Raw genomic sequence first — 22,040 nt, forward strand, 5'->3', positions numbered from 1 at the left:
GTTTCATTTTATGCAAAGACATTTGAATATTATTCTGAAACTGAAGAAGTTTTCATCACTCAGGTGTCTCTCAGAGAGTGATTAGTTTGGGTCCATGAGATGGTTTCATTGGGAAAGCCCTTGCCATACAAATGTGATGATCCAAGTTTGATCCCTGGAATCTATATGAAGGCAAAAGGAAAGAAACAAAAGTTGTCCTCTGACCTCCACATGTGTTGTGGAAGTCATATACACACATCATACACAATGATAATCATTATTTTAAAAAAGAATGACCATTTCCCTTAATTTAATATATAATGAGAAAAAGTTGAGGGCAAAAAAAGTCTTTTTTTTTTTGTTTGTTTTTTGAAGCAGGGTTTCTATGTGGTTTTGGAGCCTGTCCTGGAACTAACTCTTGTAGACCAGGCTGGTCTCGAACTCACAGAGATCTGCCTGCCTCTGCCTCCCAAGTGCTGGGATTAAAGGCGTGCGCCACCACGGCCTGGCGGGAATGGAGATTTTTAGGAAGGGGTTAGGAGACAGCTAACCAAAACAGTCTCTCACCTATGCACATAAGGCAACCCTAATTAAACTCAGTGGTTTTGTTGTTTTTTAAAGACAGCTGGGGGTCGCTCGAGTTTTTAGAGGGTCTGGGAGGGGATAAAAAAGTGAGGGTGTTCATGATCAAAATGCATTGCATAATGTAGGAATGAAAGAGAATAAACAGTTTTTAAAAGACAGTCTTTTTACTCTTACTCTATTCTGTTTCCCCTTGACAGTTATTTTCTTAAAGCCCACCCCCCCTTCATCTTCTTTTATGCCAGACATCCCAAAACTTTCCTATGGCGTTGTTTGTTATCCAGATGTATTTCTAGATGTATTTTCAACTTAAAACTTATTCAAATATTTGTCAAATATATAAGTTGCATGTAAATATATCACATATATGTATGCCATATATACCACAAGTATAATCTATACCAATGAGTCATATGATCTTATAGATTAGAAAAAGTGGCCAACTAAAGGTTATTTTATTGAAAAACAGCGTAAGAGGTTGGAAAAATTGAGTTGTTAAGAGCACTTGCTCTTGCAGAGGACCCAAGTTGGGTCTGAATATCACTGTCTGGTGTCTCACAGCCCCCTGTAACTTGAACTCTGGTGGAATCTGACACTATTTTCTGGATGTTTTACACACTGACCTCCACTCTCATACCCAAAAAGAAAAGAAAAGAAAGAAAGAAAAAGGAAACCAAACCAAACAAAACCCAGTAATTGAACTTATTTTCCATTATCACTTCTAAAAGGAAATATAGCTAAGCATGGTGGCATGTCTATAGTCCCAGTATTGGGAGGCAGATGCAGGTAGAACTCTGTGAGTATAGGCCAGCCTGGTCTTGTGAATTAAAGGCTAGCTAGAGCTACATAGTGAGACTCAGCTTTAAAAAATGCATTATTTGGGGGGGAGGGGAGGGACTAGAGAGACAATTAGTGATTAAGAATGGCTGCTCTTCCAAAGGACCCAATTTCAGTTCACAACATCCACATGGCAGCTCACAAACTTTTGTAACTCTGGTTCCAAGGAATCCAGCACCCTCACACAGACACACATGCTGACAAAACACTGATGCACATAAAAATAATTTTAAAATACATTATTTTTACTACAATATATAAACTATAACCTACTGTTTCCCTCTGCTGCTTCTCTGTTTTTTTTTTAGATAATGAAATGTCCTTTAACTGACTGCCTTTTTCTAAACTTTGTCAAGGTAAAAAATACAACGGTAGTAATAATAATAATGGAAATTCTGAATAACAAATGTGAAAAGTTGAAGTAATCCTGACAGGTTTTTCAGAAACACAATATTTATTTAAAAAAAAAAAACAACCTTTAGTGAGAAAACAGAAATGAAAGAAATTTCATATTTCATGTCAACAATAGAATTTCACACTGATATCTGTCCCACAATAAAGCCCACAAATCTGCTTGGGAATAAAGAGAGACAGGGTATACAGAAAGGGGAAAGAACTTGGACCGAGGTAGCCAATGCTCTGTTTGTTGCTTCCAAGTGTTACATGAAGAACATCCTCTGGAAAGCCACTGGTAGCTCTACCAGTATGCCAGAGGCAAAACTAGCAATCTCCTAAAAAGTAAGATTGCTAATTTCACAGTTATCCTCTTCTAGGGGGGTTTTGTTCCACCAATAAATAGAGTTCCTAATTCTATATTAAAATCATCCTTTGGAACATCAATCTCATCACCTGGTTCTTCTCCAAGCTTCTTCCACCAAGGTGCTTGTATGTGCTTCAGGGTGGTGAGATGGGCCTGTTTGGCCTTGGCTGCCACGGGCCTAGATCTACTTAGGAAATGCTCAGGTTCCTTTCCTTCTGCCTCCTTCAGACTTGGTGCCTCTACAGCAAACAGAAAGTAAACGGTTAGTAGAAGTGTGCCAGGCAAGCAGCAGCCTAGAAACAGCACACCTGGGGCCCATGTACAGTCAGGAACAGGACAGGGTTTCAACTCTGAATGTGTTGTCACTGCTAACTATGAAGGAAGGTTTCTAGCCAAAAGTTGCAGTTGTGAGTGGCAGCAACAACCCCAAACCCTTGGCAACTTCCAGGCTTAAAACAAAAGAATAAATTTTGTTAGCTAAAGATGGAAACTTTGGTAAAGGCATGTTATTAAAAGTTATAAATGTTCTATAAGTGTGCTGTACTGTAACTACTGTCATTGTCTTCTAAAATATGGAAAAATTAAAAGAAGGCTTTGGGGACTACAGCACAGAATGTGGCTAGTAGGACACAACATCTTTGAAATTAGTAATTTTGATAAAGCTGAAATATCCGAGTTTATAAACAAGCACAAACAGAAACTACAGAGTACATATCATTGAAAACTGGGATGATGTAAGATTTTCTGAGGGCTGGGATAAAGACTATTTGTGTGCGGCATCATCCTTCTACAGATTTTGGATGTCACATCTCTTGCATGGGTTATTCCTTCTATAAAACAGAAGGAAGCAGAGCATACTCATCAACTGTTCAATATTGGTGCTGATCTGAGCCATCAGAGCTTCTCTGTGCTGCTGAGCTCTATCTTCTATGGCCCTTCCCATAAAATAGTGCTGAAGTCGTTCTTGTGCTTGTGCGTGGAGCTCTCTGCTGGCCACTTCTGACATCTGAAAGTCCTGAAAACACATGGCAGAAAACTTGTCATGAGGACAGATAGATCAAAATATGCTTTACCTAACCACAGAGCAGAGCTTCTAGAATTCATAGCAGTCTCTTGTTTTATCTATAGAATCTACTGCAAGTATTAAACTGTCTATAAATTTGTAGCTTTAGTTGGGTATAGTCAAGCCTGTAATCTCCATGCAGAGGCAGAGGCATGTCAATCATGAGTTCAGGGCCATGGTGATACTTTTTCTCAAAAAACCTAAAAGACAAATAAGCAAACAAACCAACCCATAACATAAACAAAAATGTAGCCACCAAACCAACCAGTCAGAATTTAAATAACAACTTCCCAAACCCTGATTTTATATAACAATGTAGGTAGGCAAGTTTTTTTTTAAATTAACTTATTTTCTCTTAGAGTTATATGTATGAGTGTTGAGTCTGTACGTAAGCACATGCACCATGTGTATATGCTGTGCCCTCAGAGGTTAGAAGAGGGTGTTAAGATCACCCTGACACTGGAGTTATAGAGGGTTGTGGGTCTCCAAGTTGGTGCTAGGAAATGAACCTGGAGTCTGTAGAGAAACAAGGGTTCTAAACCACTGAGCTCTCTCTCTAGGCCCCAAGTTTCTCTTTGGTATGTTTCCAAGCATCATTTCTACAAAGACATTGATATTAGGAGACAATAATGAAAAGTACATTATATAGAAGAGGAACAAAACCAATTCCTTTTGTTTGAATCCCATTTGAAATACTATTTTACTTCTTATCCATCCCTACTCTAAATGCATCTATATCATAATATTATAACTGGTCCTGATTTCACAGAATGAAAAACAGAAATCTGCTAAAAGAACCTATCCTTTAGATTATTCAGATAATTTAAGGGGAAGTTAAGTGACAATTTGAACAATTAAACAATCCTAGTCTTATAGCTGATAAAATTTCTGATACCACAACTTTCTCAAATATTTATGTAGTCCTGGTCCAGTTGGGAACTTACCTTTCAGTTACAAATCTTATCAAAGTGCACTAAAATCTGTCCAAAGAAACATTTAAAATATAACAAACCAGGGGGCTGGAGAGATGGCTCAGGGGTTAAGAGTACTGGCTGCTCTTCCAGAGGTCCTGACTTCAATTCCTAGCAACCACATGGTGGTTCACAACCATCTATACTGAGATCTGGTGCCCTCTTCTGGCATGCAGGCAGAACACTGTATACATTATATATCTTTAAAAAAAAAAATACCTGGTGTATTTATCAGAATTACACTCATCTTTCCAGATCTGTGAGATCTACACTCATATTCGCCTGAATCAAAGTATTAGAAATATTGCATCTATGCTGAATTCAAATATATACAAACTTTTCTTGTCATTATTTCCTAAAAAGTATAGTCAAAGAACAATTTACACAGTCTTAACATTGTATTAGAGAGTGTAAGTAACTAGAAGTGGTTAAGAGTATGCACAAGGATATGCAGAGATTATATGGAAGAATTAACAATTTTATAAAAAGAGGTTTAACAATAGTTCTTAAGAGGATACTGTAGAACTACTAACTATAGTAGTATATTATTTGTGTTTTAATAAATAAATGTAAATGGTGACTGCTCTTTCATTCCCAGCCACCCAGACCCAAATAATCACAAGAAACAATATTAATTACAACACTGCTTGGCCTATTAGTTCAGGCTTCTTATTACCTAACTATTACATTTTTTTTTTTTCGAGACAGGGTTTCTCGTAGCTTTTTTGGTTCCTGTCCTGGAGCTAGCTCTTGTAGACCAGGCTGGCCTCGAACTCACAGAGATCCGCCTGCTTCTGCCTCCCAAGTGCTGGGATTAAAGGCATGCGCCACCACCACCCGGCTTAACTCTTACATCTTAACTTAATCCATTTCTATTAATTTGTGTATCACCACGAGGCTGTGGCTTACTGGTAAAGTCTGAAATCTGTCTCCTTTGGTAGCTACATGGCATCTCCTTGACTCCACATACTATCTCTCTATAGCCCTTCTATATTTTGCCTTGACATAGGCTGAAGTAGCTTCTTTACTAATCAATATTAATAAAACATATTTACAACATACAGAGGGGAATCCCACATCATCTCCGCTTTTCTGTCTAAATAAAAAGGAAAGTTTTATCTTCAACAAAACAAAATTATATATAACAAAACAGGTATCAAGCAAGAATTACAGTTACAATATATTTTGTGAGTCTAAAGTTTCACATAATTTATCTTTCATCATAACTAAGGAAAACTGTAACTATTTAGTCTTCAGTTCTATCATAGACCCCAGAAGGATATAGTATTACCTAAGTAAACAGGAAGCAAATTGTAAGCAACTTCCAAAACTCTAGAATTGACAGACATCTTGCTGCCTGGACAGTCATCTAAAGTTCTTCTGTAACGTTGGGTCATCCATCTTTAGCCTACAAGCCCATAGTATCCAGCACACTTTTCCATGAAGCAGGAAATCTGAAGATCTGTTCTACCTTATAATGGTGTGAAGCAGAAACCCTGAATTCCATCTTTCAGGAATTTCAGTAGTTACTTCTCTGTGGATCCTGCATGTCCAGTTCATATGACATACCATCAAGCAGTCCAGGTAAGAACAGTTTCTTGCTCCAAATGGCTAGCCTTGTCACATAGAAGGCAAACTTCAAAATGAGTTTCTTTAGTGCCCATTAACTTCTCTGAAGTAATTGGTGCTGTCAGAAGCAGACATGTCTCATTGTCAAGAAAAGTCTAAATTCTTACATTTTAAATGCCATATTCTGTAGGTCTTTGAAGTGTTGAAGATTATCTAACTGAAATATATCTCTTTATATCTAGAAAACCTAGCTAATATGACTACAAGTTTGACTATTATAAATGACTATTAATCTGTAATTTTAAGCATATATAATATTTTCTAAAGAGCTGTATAAACATACCTTAAGTAAGAGCAGAAATATATATAGTATAACAAAATCAACCTTAAATTTTATCAAAAGACCTATATACATGCCAATGAAAATTATTCATCTCTATATCATATCCCCCTTATTTCATTTTTAGAAACTGATCATTAATCATTTATAACCAACCCTTTTAAAATGAAAATAAACATTTATAAACAATCGTTTTGGGATTTGGGTGCTGTTTCCTCAAACTGCTTCCTGCTGTTTATTGGCCCAAGTATTTTTGGGGGTTCACTGAGACCTATCTGGGGGTCTTGTTCCAGCAAACCACATTAGCCTGAAAGGAATTCATAGGTTCTTCTGTGGAAACAAAAACAAACTCTTTTCCAAAGGAAAATTTTGAAGTCAAGATACCTTTATGTTGGTTTAACCTAATAGCCCCCAGAATCAAATGTCTCTCTGCAGTCAAAAAATTCAAAGAAAACACAATAATATACTTAATCCAGACTTTGTGGATATTCCATCTTTATGTGGCTTATTAAAAATCAATTTTCCTCCTTTAATCTGTCTGTCTGTACTCTTTTATATTACTTTTACTGTCTCTTTAAAGACTTCGTTTTATTTTTTAAACTACTTCTTTTTATAACTGTCTATACTTTTTCCTCTCTCTCCCAAACCTAATTATTTTTTAAAAACACACTGTGTCTCGTTTAGCGGTCTTTTATATCTATTTTGTATATCTGTAATCATTTTCTGAAAGGAGTGCTTTTTTCTTAATGCTAAGTGGGCGTGGCTAGGATCAACTCTGTGGGCCTGCCTGTTTGTTCCATCCAATTCAAAATGCTAAATTCACCGCCTCTGCAAGCCATGCTCACCACCCTAGTTCCATGGGCACAGCTAGCCTATGTTGTTATTAATCAATCTGGAGCACTCTGCTCAGAAACCCCATTTAAACATTTAAGTACAGGACCTCCCAAAATAGCCAGAGTTCATGTTGTCAGCACAAACCAGAAATTTGACTCTTAAAGGAGCCCCACAGTTTTTGCTGCTAATGCTGACTCAGGAAGCCTTCTCTTAAAAGGAGCCATACCTCTGTTCACTGCCAGCAAACAGAGCCTATTTGAAAAAACGTGGCTACCAAGAAGATCCAATTGACTCCCATTTTGTGTGTCTAGAAGCCCCCCCCCCTTAAAAAGTTTTTTTTAGTCTTATGTAGATCCATGCTGGTAAGGGTCTAGCATCGGTATACATTGGCAGCTACATGGCGTCTCAAGGACTCTGCATACTATCTATTATCTCTTCCAGCCTCGCTATATTCTGCCCTGTCATTGGCCGAATTAGCTTCTTTAGTAACAAATGGTAATAAAGCATTCACAGCATACACTGAGAGAGGAGTCCCACATCAAATAAAGCTTGCCTAAAGATCAGTGAAAAGCATCCACTTTAGTCAGTCATACAGGCCAGACAGTGGTAGTACACACCTTTAATCCCAGTAGCCACATTAGATAGCCAGAGAGGCCAGGTAGTGGTGGTGCATGCCTTTATCCTAGCACTAGAGAGGAATATAAGATAGGAGGAGACAGGTCTTAGTCTCAGTCTCGATCTGAGGATTCCTGGAGGCAAGATCATCTATTTTAAGTCTATGGTGGAGGTAAGAGTCAGTGGCTGGCTGCTTTGCTTTTCTGATATTTAGGTTGAACCCCAATATCTGCCTTTGGTTTTTTATTATTTGTGCTCTATTTGTCACCCAATGTTTGGGGTACAAATTCATGAAAAAGCCATTTGCCTGTGGCTTTACAGTCACTGGCAAAGGCCAGAGCAACACACAGCTGGCGTCACTGCCCTACCAGCTAGGACTTCTTTTTTCTCTCCTGGCAGGTTCTCCCTGAACCCTCTTCTCGGGCTGCTGCCAAACTAGGTAGCTGCCTTAAAATCCAGTCAGGCCTATTCTATGTAGTAGCAATGAGCCTCACATCTTCATCAATATCATGGGAGGATTTAGTAAGACAATTGGGAATTTATTATTATTATTTTTTATTTTTTTTGAGGCAGGGTTTCTCTGTAGCTTTGGAGTATGTCCTGGAGTTCTTGCAGACCAATCTGGCCTCAAACTCACAGATATCTGCCTGCCTCTGCCTCCCTAGTGCTGGGATTAAAGGCGTGTGACACCACTGCCTGGCTAACTGGGAATTCTTAAAGAGAGAAATTAGTTAAGAATTTTTCCCACATTAAAAAAAATGGTAAACATCATTACATTGGAGGGATTTGTTTCTCTGTATTATAATACACTGCGCAATATGAAAATGAAATGATTATGAGAGGCTATGGGATTTAGATGGGATTTATGTAATTGTACATATCAGCTTTACCATTTTTGTTCTATCACTAAAAATGTTGATTAATCTGAGTGCTAAGATACAGGTCTTAGAAAAACTTAAACACATCACAGACAAAGGAATTTAATGAAGAACCAATTTCAGTGTAGCACTACAAGAATAGAGAGAACAGAGTAAAGTTTTTAAACAACCAACCTTAATATATCCACCATACAGGAATTGCCAAATGATAGAGTAAGAGCTGAATGGACTCCTGTGTTAATATTAGATTTAAGGAGATTCAAGAAGCAATAATCTCATATGGCATGTATTCACCTTTTATGAAGCAAATGTTAAACTTGTGGTCAGTTTATAATAGAATTATCCCTAATGACTGGACAGAGTTGGTTAAAGCTGTTTTAGAGCCTGGTCCACAATTACAATGAGTAGCTGGTTCAGAGAATAAGCTAAGACTATTGAAAACGGAGTAAAGCAAGAGGTATGGAAATCTCCCAAGATCAAATTCTTAGAGAAGGAAATTATGCTTCTCTAGAAAGGCAATCTCTATATTGTGGTCACATTCTGGCTTTATGCAGTGCAGCAGTTTTGAGTGCTTGGGACAGAATTGAAGGAGTAGGAAAGAAGATTGAATCCAAAGTTATACAGGACCCAAAAGAAACCTTCATAGATGTCTTACAAAGACTGACATCAGTAGTAAATAGAATAATACTGAATTCAGAAGCTAGACAAACAACAATGAATCTCTGGCTTTTGAAAATGCTAATTCTCAATGCAAAAGCATAATCAGATTTTTAAAGGCACAGTCAGCACCTTTAAGGAATGAATCCGAGATAAAATTAATATTGAATCTCATGACCATGATGATACTTGGAGAGGTGATTTCCAGAGGTTTGAGGAAAAAATAATTAGAAAAGTTGCCTTAAGAGGGATTGTAAACAGGGCATTCCTAGAAACATATTCTTTCTAAGCCTAATCTATTCAGAATGTCCCTCCATTCTGGATTATGCAGAAGGTGTGGTAAAAGCAGGCATTGGACTAATGAACATAGATCAACAAGAGATATTCAAGGTAATCCTTTGCTGTTAGGGGAAACTCTGTGAGGGGCCTCTTGCAGGCTACTATACCAAATCTGGTTCAGTCATTTCCTGCCATTGTAGAGGAAACTCCTTTGCAGAGCAATTAAAGAAACTAATGCCTACTGTGAGAAACTATACTGCTCTGGATAATAGAAGAGTTAAAGAGCAAAAAATTCAGGAGAAACCATAAAGCAGGTATTTTGGCAAACTTCTATAAATGAACAAAGACTAAAATTAAAAATACAAATAAATGACGTCATTGGAGGTCTGGTAGACACAGGTGTGAATGCAACAATAATATCATCAGAAGATTTTTGGTGTATCAAAGGACACTATTCTACTGAATAGAAAAAACATTTCCAAATCATTTATCAGAAAAGGACCAGTATACAGAGAACTCAAACAGCTTATCAACAAAAAAGAAAACTGATTTTATATGGTCAAAAGTCTTGACTATAATTATGTAAATGGTAAATAAATAAATGACAATGTACTGAAAATCACTAATCATTATAGAAATGCAAATCTAAAATATAATGAAATAACAAGTCACATTTATTAGCTATATTTAAAACAACAACAAAAAACTGGGCTGGGGACAAAACTCAGTCAGTAGAGTGCTTGCCTCACACGCAGAGTTCCTGGGTTTAATCTCTAACACCACATAAAGCTGTACAGGATAGCAGTGAATACCTGTAATGCCAGCACTTGGGAGGGGAAGGCAAGAGGACCAAAAGTTCAAGGTCATCCTCAAAGTTACACAATGAGCTCTACAGCAGTTTGTCCTTCAGAGATTCTGTCTCATGTCAAAAAGGCAAACCAAGAAATGCATCCCCCTCCAAAACAAAAACAAAATACACACGCACATACACACACGCACTACAAAACCCTTGAACACTATACTATTGTTTAAGTAAAATATGCAGCACACCTACCATGGAATGCTATCAAAAATATTTTTTTGAGACAGTTTCATTATATAGCTCAGTCAGGCCTCAAACTCCCAGAGATCTATCTACCTCTCTCTGCCTCCAGAATATGCCCAGTGGAATTTTATTCAAATTTTAAGAAAAAAGTTCAGACACAAGCTACACCCTGAATAAGTTTTAAAGACACTATACTAAGTGAAATAATTGTACACAAAGGATACTGTATGACTTCATATTAAGTACTTAATCAAATTCACACACACATGGATAGTTTTTAGGATTTAAGGAGGAAGTAAGTATGCTATTTAATCAAAATTGTTTAAAATTAAAAGAAGAAAACAATCTAATGATGAATGGTGACACAACAAAGTAAATGTACTTCATGTCACTGGACATGTAACTATTGCTAAAATGGTTATTCTTAGGTTTTGTGGCTTTATTTTTGCAGTGCTGGATATATGCAGTAGTTTGCATATGCTAGTATTTTATATGTTTTTAAAGATTTCTTTTTGTTTGTTCGTATGTGTGTTTGTGTACACACAAGTGTGTGGGTGTCCACGGTGACCAGACAAGTATGTCAGTTCCACTGGAGCTGGAGTTCCTGGTGGTTGAGCGCTGCTCAATGTAGGTGTGAGGACCCTAACTCAGGTCCATTGAAGGAGCAGTACACTTTTAACCTCTCAACTCTCTCCAGTCTGCTACATACATTTAAGAAACTATCAAATTATTTTTACATTCTTAAGAGAATCTGAGCAATCACATTTCTTCTATTAACTTGCCAACACTTGGTGATTTGATCTTTTAGATTCTAGCCATTCTAGACATTCAGTGTGGATTTCCTCACTGTGGTTTTAATTTGTATTTCCTCAAATGAGTGTTGATGCACTTTCTCCTGTGTTTGTTACTTGTATATTTTCTTTAAAAGATTTGTCTTTTCAAGTCTTCAGGCTACTTATAAATAGATCACATGTTTTCTTATTGAGTTTTAAAATCTCTTTCTATGGATTAGTATACAGATAAATGATCGGCAAAGATATTTCCCTAATCTGTTTTTCTTTCATTATCTTAACAGATCTATAGAGCACATGTTTTAAATTTTGATGACATTCATTAATTTTCTTCTTTTGACTCCTGAAGTATTTGAAAAATCACTGACTAATTCAATTTAACAATTTTTACCATATTTTCTTCTAGAAGTTTTATAGTTTGAGGTCATGTACTTAATTATATTTAGGATACATCTTGGGTTAAACTTTGTACATGGTATGGAATTTGGATTGAAGTTCACTTTTCTATATAAAGATCTGCAACTGTGCTGTGGGATAATGATTTTGTACATTGTAAAGATTTGCTACTAAGATTGAGTTAATAAAAAGCTGGTTGTTCAGTAACCAAGCAAGAATTATAGGTGGTACAACCAAACTAGGAAAATGATAGGAATAAGTGTGTCATCAAAAAAGAAGTCAGCCAGGAAAACTCCCACCTACAAATGGTTCCCACAGTCCAGCATGGATACAAAGGTCTAAAAATGCTTTACAAAAGGTTCTAAATACACAAAAACAGAGCCAGTTGCAGCTTCTTTGTCTCACAGTCTCACACCAATGTCAAGGAAGAGATGCTACCTGCAAGATGGAAATGGCCACCAACTGCCATGATTTAAGTGGCCTGGTGGGTTCTGCAGTCTCATACATGGGCCACAGTACATAGAGACTTTTCCAAGTTGCTGCCTGTGGGCTTGAGAGCTCTGCCAGCATACTTCATGGTGGGTTAAGGTTTTTGCTCATGCAGATAGAAAATATTACAGATACACAGTAAAGACAGAATCAAATGAAATAAAACCTCTAAACAGGTTACAAAAGCTTGGGAGAGAAAGGAAAAAGGGTAGAAAAATTTCTTTAAAAAGAAATAAGAGTAATAAAAAATATAATAAACCACATAAAGATAGAAAATACACAGAGAGTTTGGATACTGTATGTTATTGTGTTGTCTTTAAATTTTTTGGCTGCTACGAGACACCGATTATGAAAACTGCTAGATTCAACCAACCTATATATTTTGAAAACACCTTTACTTCACAATTTATGTCAAAAGATATGTTACTCTGGGAGAGAAATTATGCTTTTATTTCCACATGAAGTGAGATTCTGTAGACTCATTCTGAGTTAAAGAAAATCAGGTTTGATCAAGGAAGACTACTAAGAGCTGCAGGTAGCACTGGCTTAACTAGAGGCCACAAGAATATACAGCAGATGGCAATTGATATTTGACCCACCAGATGAGTAATCCTCAGATGGAAGAACCCCATTCAAGCAAGGCTTGCAGGGGCACAGACTCCGAAAACTGGCTACTCTGTAATTTTTCTCATATATATATACTCCATCTACTGGGCACACATATAGTTATAGATGGTCAGGAAGATGATTTCTACTTAATCTGTATAATTTTGATGAATAAAAATAATACTAAGATATTTTTCATACTCAGACTGACATATAAAAATTACAATGTTCTCAATTATAAGGACAGCCTTTTACATATTTAGCTGATTTTAGACTTCAGAACAGTTTCAAAATAGACTAGATGCCCCTGCAAAATATGCACAAGGGCAAGTTCCCAGGTGTCTGTCTACTAAACCAAAGTCAGGTTGATAACATTAAGACATACCACCCTGCAGCAATTGATTTTTTTTTTCAAGACAGGGTTTCTCTGTGGTTTTGGAGCCTGTCCTGGAACTAGCTCTTGTAGACCAGGCTGGTCTCGAACTCACAGAGATCCGCCTGCCTCTGCCTCCCAAGTGCTGGGATTAAAGGCATGCACCACCACCGCCCGGCTTGATTTTCTGCACGTACTCCTGGCCTTGGTTTATGATATAAGGCTCAAGGTTCAGTTACTAACTGTTTATTGCTAAGGTCCTAAATATCAATGTCACTCTCCATTATGTCCCTTAGGCTATGTGCAGACATGCTGTGCCTCCCACCTGTATGGCCAAGCAATGTCATGGTTATAGTCAATGTGACCTCCCTAGCCTGAAACTGTATGACTTATTACATGTTATTAGAATGGGCTAAACTGTGTATATGCAACTCATAATTGTCCAGAGTTTGGACAGCTGAAGAAGGTGAGTAGGTGAGTGAATGAATGAGTGAAGAATGGGTGTGTGTGTGTGTGTGTGTGTGTGAATGAAAAAATAATGTCGAAGCGAGATATAGCTCTATATGGAGAAATGTAGCAGAGTAGAGAGAAGAAATGTGTATAGGAGAGAGATTTTTCAAGAGGTAGAAAAAGAGGTTACAATCAGAAAGCATGTGATTTTTTATTCCCCTCAGATAGAAAAAGTTCAGTTCTTTCCTAAAGACCCTCAGACAGATAAGAACTTTTTCTAAGTTCTGTCATTCTTTTATGTTATTGTTGCCATGTATTTTACTTTTTAGTATGCTACAAAGACTATATTATAAATTATTACATTGTTCAAAACAAGAACCAGCAACTAAAACCAAAAGCTTATTTTAGAAAATGAAAAGTTTTCAGTGTGAGATGGCTCAGTGAGTAAAGGCTCCTGTCTACTGCCAAGCCTGATGATCTGAGTTTGATGTTAATAACCTACATGGTGGAAAGAGCGAACTGACTACAAATTGGCTTATGACCCCAGACAATAAACAAACAAATAAAAAAATTAGTTAAAACACTAACATGACTATCCATTTAGCTATAACCTATATCCATTTTAGTCTTACAATAATAGAAATGAGTAGCTGGCATAAAGGTTAAACATCCCATAACACTGAGGGTATTAACAATGTAGTGCATATGACAAGAATCAGTGATATTTTATAGAGATTTAAACAATGAGGAAAATCTCTTATATAGGTAAGACTAAATATTGTTATCCAATTTATTTTTTATCATTGCTCTGCTCTAGTGGTTACTAGGTTCACATATGGTCACAGATACGAATGTATTCTGCTTTTCATTTTGTAAAGGTCAGGCTCTGGAAGAATAAAATGATAAATGGTAGGGTTACCTAAAAGTATTATATCAAACTTCTAATATTAGTCATCTAAAGTCTTTATATTGTAGAAATTTGTGTTTGTATAAGGAGGGGAGAAGAAAGGAGAAAGGGAAGGAAAAAAAAACATGCATTCAGATGCAAGCAGCATTATAGCACAATCCTAAAAAAACAAAAGCAGTACTTTGATATACTAAGAATGGTTCATTCAAATAAGTATAAATTATCACTTTCTCCATAAAATTTGACAGTTTGGAAACATGGGAGACAAAAAAGTAGAGATGATCTGGGGACATACAGGGAATTAAAAATGACAGGAATGCTGAGTCATTCTAAACAAAAAAGAGAAAAGACCTTCAAAGATGTGCAGGTTTGTAAGATCAGGAACTGATAGCGAAGAAGCAGGTAGCACCCGCTTTGTTACACTGTGCTCACACAAAGTCAGACATATGGGTGTTTTTGTTGGGGAAAAGGTGTCAGTAGCAATACAGTAATAAAATCAAAAAGGCAGGTCATCAAAGTTTACAACTTACTAGGTCTTGGAGGCTCATTAACAGACTAGTAAATACAAGTTCTTATACATGTGTTTGAGCATATGGAGGATAGGATGAATATTCGTTGATTGACAATACAGATTCGTATTAGAAGATTCAAAGCAGACAAGATTTTACTGTGCTCTTATAAAAGAAACAACATACAAGTTTCATTGACAAAGTACAGGAAGTAACCCATTTTTTTTTTTATTGAGAAAATGAGAAAAAAAAAACAAGTTTCCACCTCCTCCCAGCCTCCCATTTCCCTCCCCCCTCCTCCCACCCTTCTCCCCCTCCTCCCACCCTTCTCCCCCTCCCCCCACTCCTTTCCCCCTCCCTCTCCAGTCCAAAGAGCAGTCAGGGTTCCCTGCCCTGTGGTAAGTCCTAGGTCCTCCCCCCTCCGTCCATATCTAGGAAGGTGAATATCCAAACTGGCTAGGCTCCCGCAAAGCCAGCACATTACGTAGGATCAAAACCCCTTGCCCTTGTCCTTGGGAAGTAACCCATTTTTAAGTTCAGTTTCCATTTACTATCAATTATACCTTTTGGTCCTGTAACTGTAAGAAGAGTTCAATTTCACTAGCTCTATGGAACTACCTTGCATCTAACAGTCAATATGCATACACATATATGCAACGCTGCTTTGGTGGTGAATAACATGCGATGGATTAATGAAACATGTTCTTCAGCATAGAAACATACATACCGGATGTCTTCTGATATAGTCATCCACTTGTTGCTTCAGTTCAGCTCTGCGTTCATCGGTGAGTTCTTGGAGTCCATGCCAAGGGGCAAATAGTTTATTTTTCTTACGGCACCTTGCTAGGAATTTAAGAACCTAGAGTGAGGTAGAGAGAAAAAGAGCTTGAGTTCTGGTTCCTTAATAGCTATCTTAATCTACAACCATTAAGCCAGTAAGTAGCATTCTTCTACAACCTCTGCTCTAGTTTCTGCCTTTGAGTTCCTGCTATGACTTCCCTCCCTCGGTGATGTAACCTGAAAGTGTAAGATGAAATAAATCCCTTTCTTCCTAAGTTGTTTTGGTCATGGTGTTTTATCATAGCAGTAGAAACACTAAGAACATGTTAATTACATTAGTAAGCTCTCAAATCCTGGTAGTTATATATACTTAAGTGCATTTCAGTTTGGACTAGGCATGTGCACATGTTCTACAGCCACATGTGCTTACCTAGCTTGTGGACTGAACAACCAAGACCTCCCTACAGTGTATCTTAAAAAATGATTATTTAAAAATATGGTACAATGTGCCCTTTAATGGCCACTGTCCTGTTCAAACTACCTCTAGTACTTTTCCTTTTCTTTCCTCTTTTTTTTCTTTTCCTTCTTTGAAAGTAATCCCCACTGGGGATGGGGGGGGGGGTGAGGGGGTTGGTGGCACAAGTCTTAATTCCAGCGCTCACAATGAAGGCAGGCAGATCTCTCTTGAGTTTGGGGCCATCTAGTCTACAGCGTGGGTTCCAGGACAGCCAAGGCTACATGGAAAAACCCTCTCTTGAAAAGTCAAAACTAATAATAATAGTAATAATAATAATCCTCTTAGTTCTGTTTCCATTTTGCTAACTTTAGTCCATTCTTTTTCTTTTTTTTGTTTTTTTTTTAATTGAAAATTTCCACCTCCTCCCCTCCTCCCACTTTCCTCCCCTCCCCCCACTCCCCCTCCCCCACCCTCTCCAGTCCAAGGAGCAGTCAGGGTTCCCTACCCTATGGGAAGTCCAAGGTCCTCCCTGCTCCCCCCAGGTCCAGGAAGGTGAGCATCCAAACAGACTAGGCTCCCACAAAGCCTGTCCATGCAGTAGAATCAAAATCCAGTGCCATTGTCCTTGGCTTCTTGTGTTCTGATTTTAACAATTTTTTTTTTTTTTTTTTTTTTAGATTGAGCAGGCATGAGGCAAATGTAATTAGTCTTTTTCCTTGGTTATTAATGGAAAGTATGAAATCACCAAACAATTTTGCCATAAGCATCGCTACTTCTCTAGGGAATGCACATGAGCTAGATTATCTCAGAGAGTCTTTTACAAAATACTACATTCATTTAAATCAAGCAAGTTAGTACATCAACTCTATCAGGGTCCACCTGATTGTATGGCTGGGAGGAGTTTGAACAGAAGGGGCAACTATGAAGTAGAAGCATCACAAAGAAGGCAAATTTCTTTCAAAAGAAGTATCTCCAACCTGGTCATAAATGAGCTACCCTTAGCTCAGGGTAAATATCAGAAGTATGTATATAATTCAGGACGGTACAGAACTGTTCGTTACATATATAACACAGGGAGGAGGACGAGACAGATCACTCTGCACATTTCCCTAGTATTTATTCTACTGGTTCAGAAATACCTTCATAGGAGAGACAGCTTAGCAGTTACAAGCACAAACTGCTCTTGTAAAAAAAAAAACCTAGGTTTTGCTCCCAACATTTATGTCTGTTGGCTCACAACTACCTATAACTCTGGCTCCAGGCACTGGGATGCTTCCGACTTCAGTGGGTATTGGCAATTCAAATCCACACACCTATACAAACATGCTCACATATAATTAAAAAAATAAGTTAAAACATCTCTATAAATATTAATCCACATTCAGTGTTCGAAATTTATCATGGTAAGAAATGAGAATTAACAGCAAAATCTACAAAAAGATGATTAAGTAACATGCTTTTAAGATTTGAAATCTTGCCAGGTGGTGGTGGCGCATGCCTTTAATCTCAGTACTTGGTATATCTCTGTGAGTTCGAGGCCAGCCTGGTCTACAAGAGCTAGTTCCAGGACAGGCTTCAAAGCTACAGAGTAAACCCAGTTTGAAAAACCAAAAAAATAAAATAAAATAAAAAAGACTTGAAATCTTAATAGAAGCTTAAAGAGGGAAAAGATTACTAAATGAAAAAACCTTGTGCATGCTTTCCCCAGATATTATTTACTACACATAATCCCCAGGAAAATTACCATTTAAGGATATCATTCTACAATTCAAGAGTTATAATGTTCTAAATAATAGCCAATACTTTCCATGTAACTTGATTATTTTAATAAAATATGATACATTCGCATAGGATTTTTATAATTTACAGACTTCAGAATCCTCATGTATGTCATCTGATGAATATAACAAAATAAAAAAGATAGAATAAGTATCCATTCAACTCAAGCTCACTGAGAGCTGATACCAGTATAGAAGGCTTATTAGTTCCCTATTGAGAAACCTGTAGTTCAAATAAGAGAGAAAAATAATAACAAGGTTTCAATCTAGAAAATGCAGACAGTGCTAAGAACTTAAAGTCTAAATCAGCTTGAGAAGAAGCAAGTAGGTTGTTATTATTACTATATATTTTTAAATATATGTTGCTAGGAATTAAGCCTACAGTCTTACACATGCTAAGAAAGTAAGTACTTAACCACTGAGCTATACTTCTAACCCTAGGTTCTTATAAAGAAACTAAGGTCCCAAAAGCTAAGTGGTTGATCATGGGTTTATATTTGGTAAACAGCAAAGTCAATTTTGGACACTTGTTTGTTTCTTTATGTAAAACTTTGTATACTACAGCAGACTCACTGCTCTTTGAAGTGTAACAGCTGCTTTATACTCTGTGAGAGCTGGCCTCTGTTGGCGGAAGTTCTTCCTTTCCCTGTATCCTCTCCAATGTTTCTGGATAGTCAATGCTGACTTCTCTTCCATTTCCCTATTGTACTTCTCCAGTTGACCTAAAGAGATGATAGACATTATTATAACATATTCAACTATGTTTTCTCAAGCTCTGAAATTAGGACAACAGTAGTAATGACAAATTTACAAGGTTTTTTGTTTGTTTGTTTTCAAGACAAGGTTTCTCTGTGTTAACAGCCCTGGCTGTTCTGGAACTCAACTTTTGTAGACCAGTCTGGCCTTGATTAAGCTCACAGAGATCCACCTGCCTCTGCCTCCTGAGTGCTGGGATTAAAGATGTATGCCACCACCCCCCAACAATTTTATAGTTTTTAATTTTTTCAACACTATTCACTAATTTGCCAAACTCTTCTATTTTATTATAGTTCTGATTGTAGAAACTAAAGCTTTATTAGAATATGCAGTTAATTTCTAAAAGGACTCATAATATTTTTGCCTCAGAGTAATGAGAAAAAGATGAAAGGTCAATATTGTAAATGGTCTGACAAAAGAATTATAAGTTCATGTAGGAAAGAATTTCATGGGAGCAGGGGAGAAGTAAAAGTGTGTTTATGTACTCATTAATCTACTCTGTGTATTTCCAAACTTCTCTCTGGTTTGTCACACAAATGACTTTCCTTTGACTTTTGGAATTGGTCAGCAGCATACAGCTCAAGGTTCACCGAAGTAAAATGACAGGAAAAAAGCTATAGAACAAAGTACCAGTGGTTAATACAAAGCAGGTATCTTAGAGAGAAAGTATTAAAAAGAAACTGATAGAATTTAATGGCTGACCTGTTGTAGAGGGGTGACAAAGAGAAAGTCAGAATGCTGAATGGGAAACTGAACAGACTTTTGGTGCATTACCTGAAATGGGGAATCAATAGAGAGGAAATATGGGAATGAGATCTGACTTTAGTTTTCGGAATATTTGTGGATAGTAAAGAACACTACCCAACAGGCAGTTGGTCACAAACGCAGCCATTACATATATGTGGCTACTGAGTGGATTTAAATAAAATAAAATGAAACATTCAAGTTCTCAAGTGCAGTACCACATTTTGAATATTCAATATCTACTTGTAGCTATTGCTACTGTATTGACTCGTGTAGACAGAACTTTTCACTGGTAACATAAAATGTTCTACTGGGCAGTGCTACTTAGAAACTTAAGAGAGAATGTAGGATGGAGAGAAAGCCAAGGATAAGAGTGCTAAGCATTTTGCTGATAGTTGACATTATAGCTATGGATAGGACATATCAGGCAGAGTAATATGAGAATAACTGGAAAACGACAAATTCTGGAAAATAAATTTAAAGTAAAAGAGAGGGGGCTACTGAAGGTTCTTGGGAATGAATAATAAAAACAAAAAGGAAGTAAATGGATGACGGAAAAACTGTAAGAGGATACGCATGTAGCTGAGTTGATAGTACTTCCCTAGGATGAGGTTCTGGGTTTAATTCTCAGCATGGCATAAAACCAGGTGTGCTGATCCACTCTTAATAATCTAAGAACTTGGAAGGTAGAGGCAAGAGGATAACAAATTCAAGATCATCTTTAGCTACATACTGAAGCCAGCCCAGGATATATGAGATCCTGTCAAAAAAACAAAACAAACAAACAAAAAATCCTAGGGAGATGGCTCAGTTGACAAAATGCTTACTATGCAAGCATGAAAAACCATAAAATGTTTACTATGCAAGCATGAGAAACCAAGTTTGTATTCCTAGCACCTGGCTGTAACCCCAGTACTGGGGAAAGATGGGGCAGAGATAAGCAGACATTGGCAGTTTGCTAAACTGCTGAGTTACAAGGACCAGGGAAAGATCCTGTTTCAAAAATTAAGGTGGACAGGGATAGAGAAAGACGCCTGATGTTGACTTCTGGCCACATGTAAACATTTGTACTCACTATACATGCACACACACATGAACATATACACACAAATACTACACCACACACACACACACACACACACACACACACACACACCCCAGCATGCTCTTATTAATCCAGCTTAGTCTGTCATAAGTGGTGAGAAGATGTCACAAATTTTATTCTAGGGAGTGACTAAAGTTCAGACTGTACAAATATTTGAAGTTCTTTTAAGAATTTTTTAATGTCATTGGTAACTATTTTTAATTATAAACTTTTAGGTTGAACACATGTATCTGGAAAAAACTTAAAGTTTAATAGGTATGAATCAGAAAAGCTATAATTTTTGAAATCCAGAGATTTAATATGATTTCTCTATGGGGGGGGGGCAAAAAATTCCAAATACAAAAAAGAAAAGAAATTATTAGGTTGCCAGAAAACTTGGTTTAAGATTTAACATTCTTACACTTATGAAGTGATACTAGTACTCACCTGGATGAACGATTTCAAGCATACTCAAGCGTGACTCTCGGGAAAGCCTCATGGCTCTCTGTCTTTGAAGCTGCAATCTTAATCTGAGGTCTTTTTCTTCTTTTTGCCTATTTAGCTCCAACAATGCCTTTGTTCGTTTAGATCTGTGAAAGAAAAAAGGTAGGTTCCTTACACACAATTTTATAAGCCATGTTCGGCAAATGCATAAAATCCCTGATTTCATGGATAGCCAAATAGAAAAAAAAATGTTTTGGAAGATAATTTGTTGGTGGGGTAGGTGAAGAACATTGTTCTTATGTATAAATTTCTCTAGAGATATTTAAGTAAATATCTCTACATCATCAAAGTCCAGAGAAATATTTAAATACATATAAGAAGGCTCAAAAATGCAGATAAACCAATTCCACTTCTAATTATTTTCTTACTGAATAATCAAATATGTAGACTTATGTTCAAGGATATTGTAACATAGTATTACAGTGGCAACAATTTGAAAGATATCCTACAATAGTGGACTGAATAAATAAATATTTAGTCTTTTAACTGACGGGATTCTACTAATTTTGAAAATAGAAATAGAAAACTTGCAAAAATTATTTAGTGACATATACTGTCAGATGAAAATAAAATCAAGAATACATATTTGCTAAAAATTGTATTTACATAGAAATATAAATTATTTAAAAATGTTAAATTTTCAATACTGATATTTACTGCATCATATACTTATGTCTAACTTTTAAAGTTTATTTTTTCTTTCTTTTCTTTGTTTGTTTTGTTTTGTTTAAGGTTTATGGGGGATGGTGAGACGGCTCCACAGTTAAAAGCACTAGTTGTTCTTCCAGAAGTCCCAAGTTGGATTTCTAGCACCCATACTGTGTCTCATAAGTTGCAACTCCAGGTCTAGGAGATCCAATGTCCTCTTCTGGCTCCTGCAGACACTAGGAATGCATATGGTACACAGACATACATGCAGGTAAAACACACATATAAAAAATTAAAAATATTTATTTTTTACATTATCTGCCTACATGTTTTTATGTGTAACACATGCATGCCTGGTA

General features: G+C 36.8%; 1 protein-coding gene across 3 annotated transcripts in view; it reads right to left on the bottom strand.

The window, feature by feature from the left end:
* Window positions 1-1,621: 1,621 nt before the first annotated feature.
* Iqcb1 (IQ motif containing B1) overlaps window positions 1,622-22,040 on the bottom strand; it is a 54,137-nt gene continuing 33,718 nt past the window's right edge. For all 3 annotated transcript variants that reach the window (XM_041673306.1, XM_041673307.1, XM_041673308.1), the window contains 5 exons: window positions 20,977-21,119; window positions 18,519-18,667; window positions 15,658-15,789; window positions 3,017-3,173; window positions 1,622-2,397 (listed from right to left, as the gene is read on the bottom strand). In XM_041673306.1, coding sequence (XP_041529240.1) covers window positions 2,168-2,397; window positions 3,017-3,173; window positions 15,658-15,789; window positions 18,519-18,667; window positions 20,977-21,119 — 811 coding nt within the window. In that variant the 3' untranslated portion in view covers window positions 1,622-2,167. The remainder of the gene's footprint in view (window positions 2,398-3,016; window positions 3,174-15,657; window positions 15,790-18,518; window positions 18,668-20,976; window positions 21,120-22,040) is intronic.

Source organism: Microtus oregoni, unplaced genomic scaffold (genome assembly GCF_018167655.1).
Source record: "Microtus oregoni isolate MIOR12 unplaced genomic scaffold, Mior012 000023F_ref0000262, whole genome shotgun sequence".
Taxonomy (NCBI): Eukaryota; Metazoa; Chordata; class Mammalia; order Rodentia; family Cricetidae; genus Microtus; species Microtus oregoni.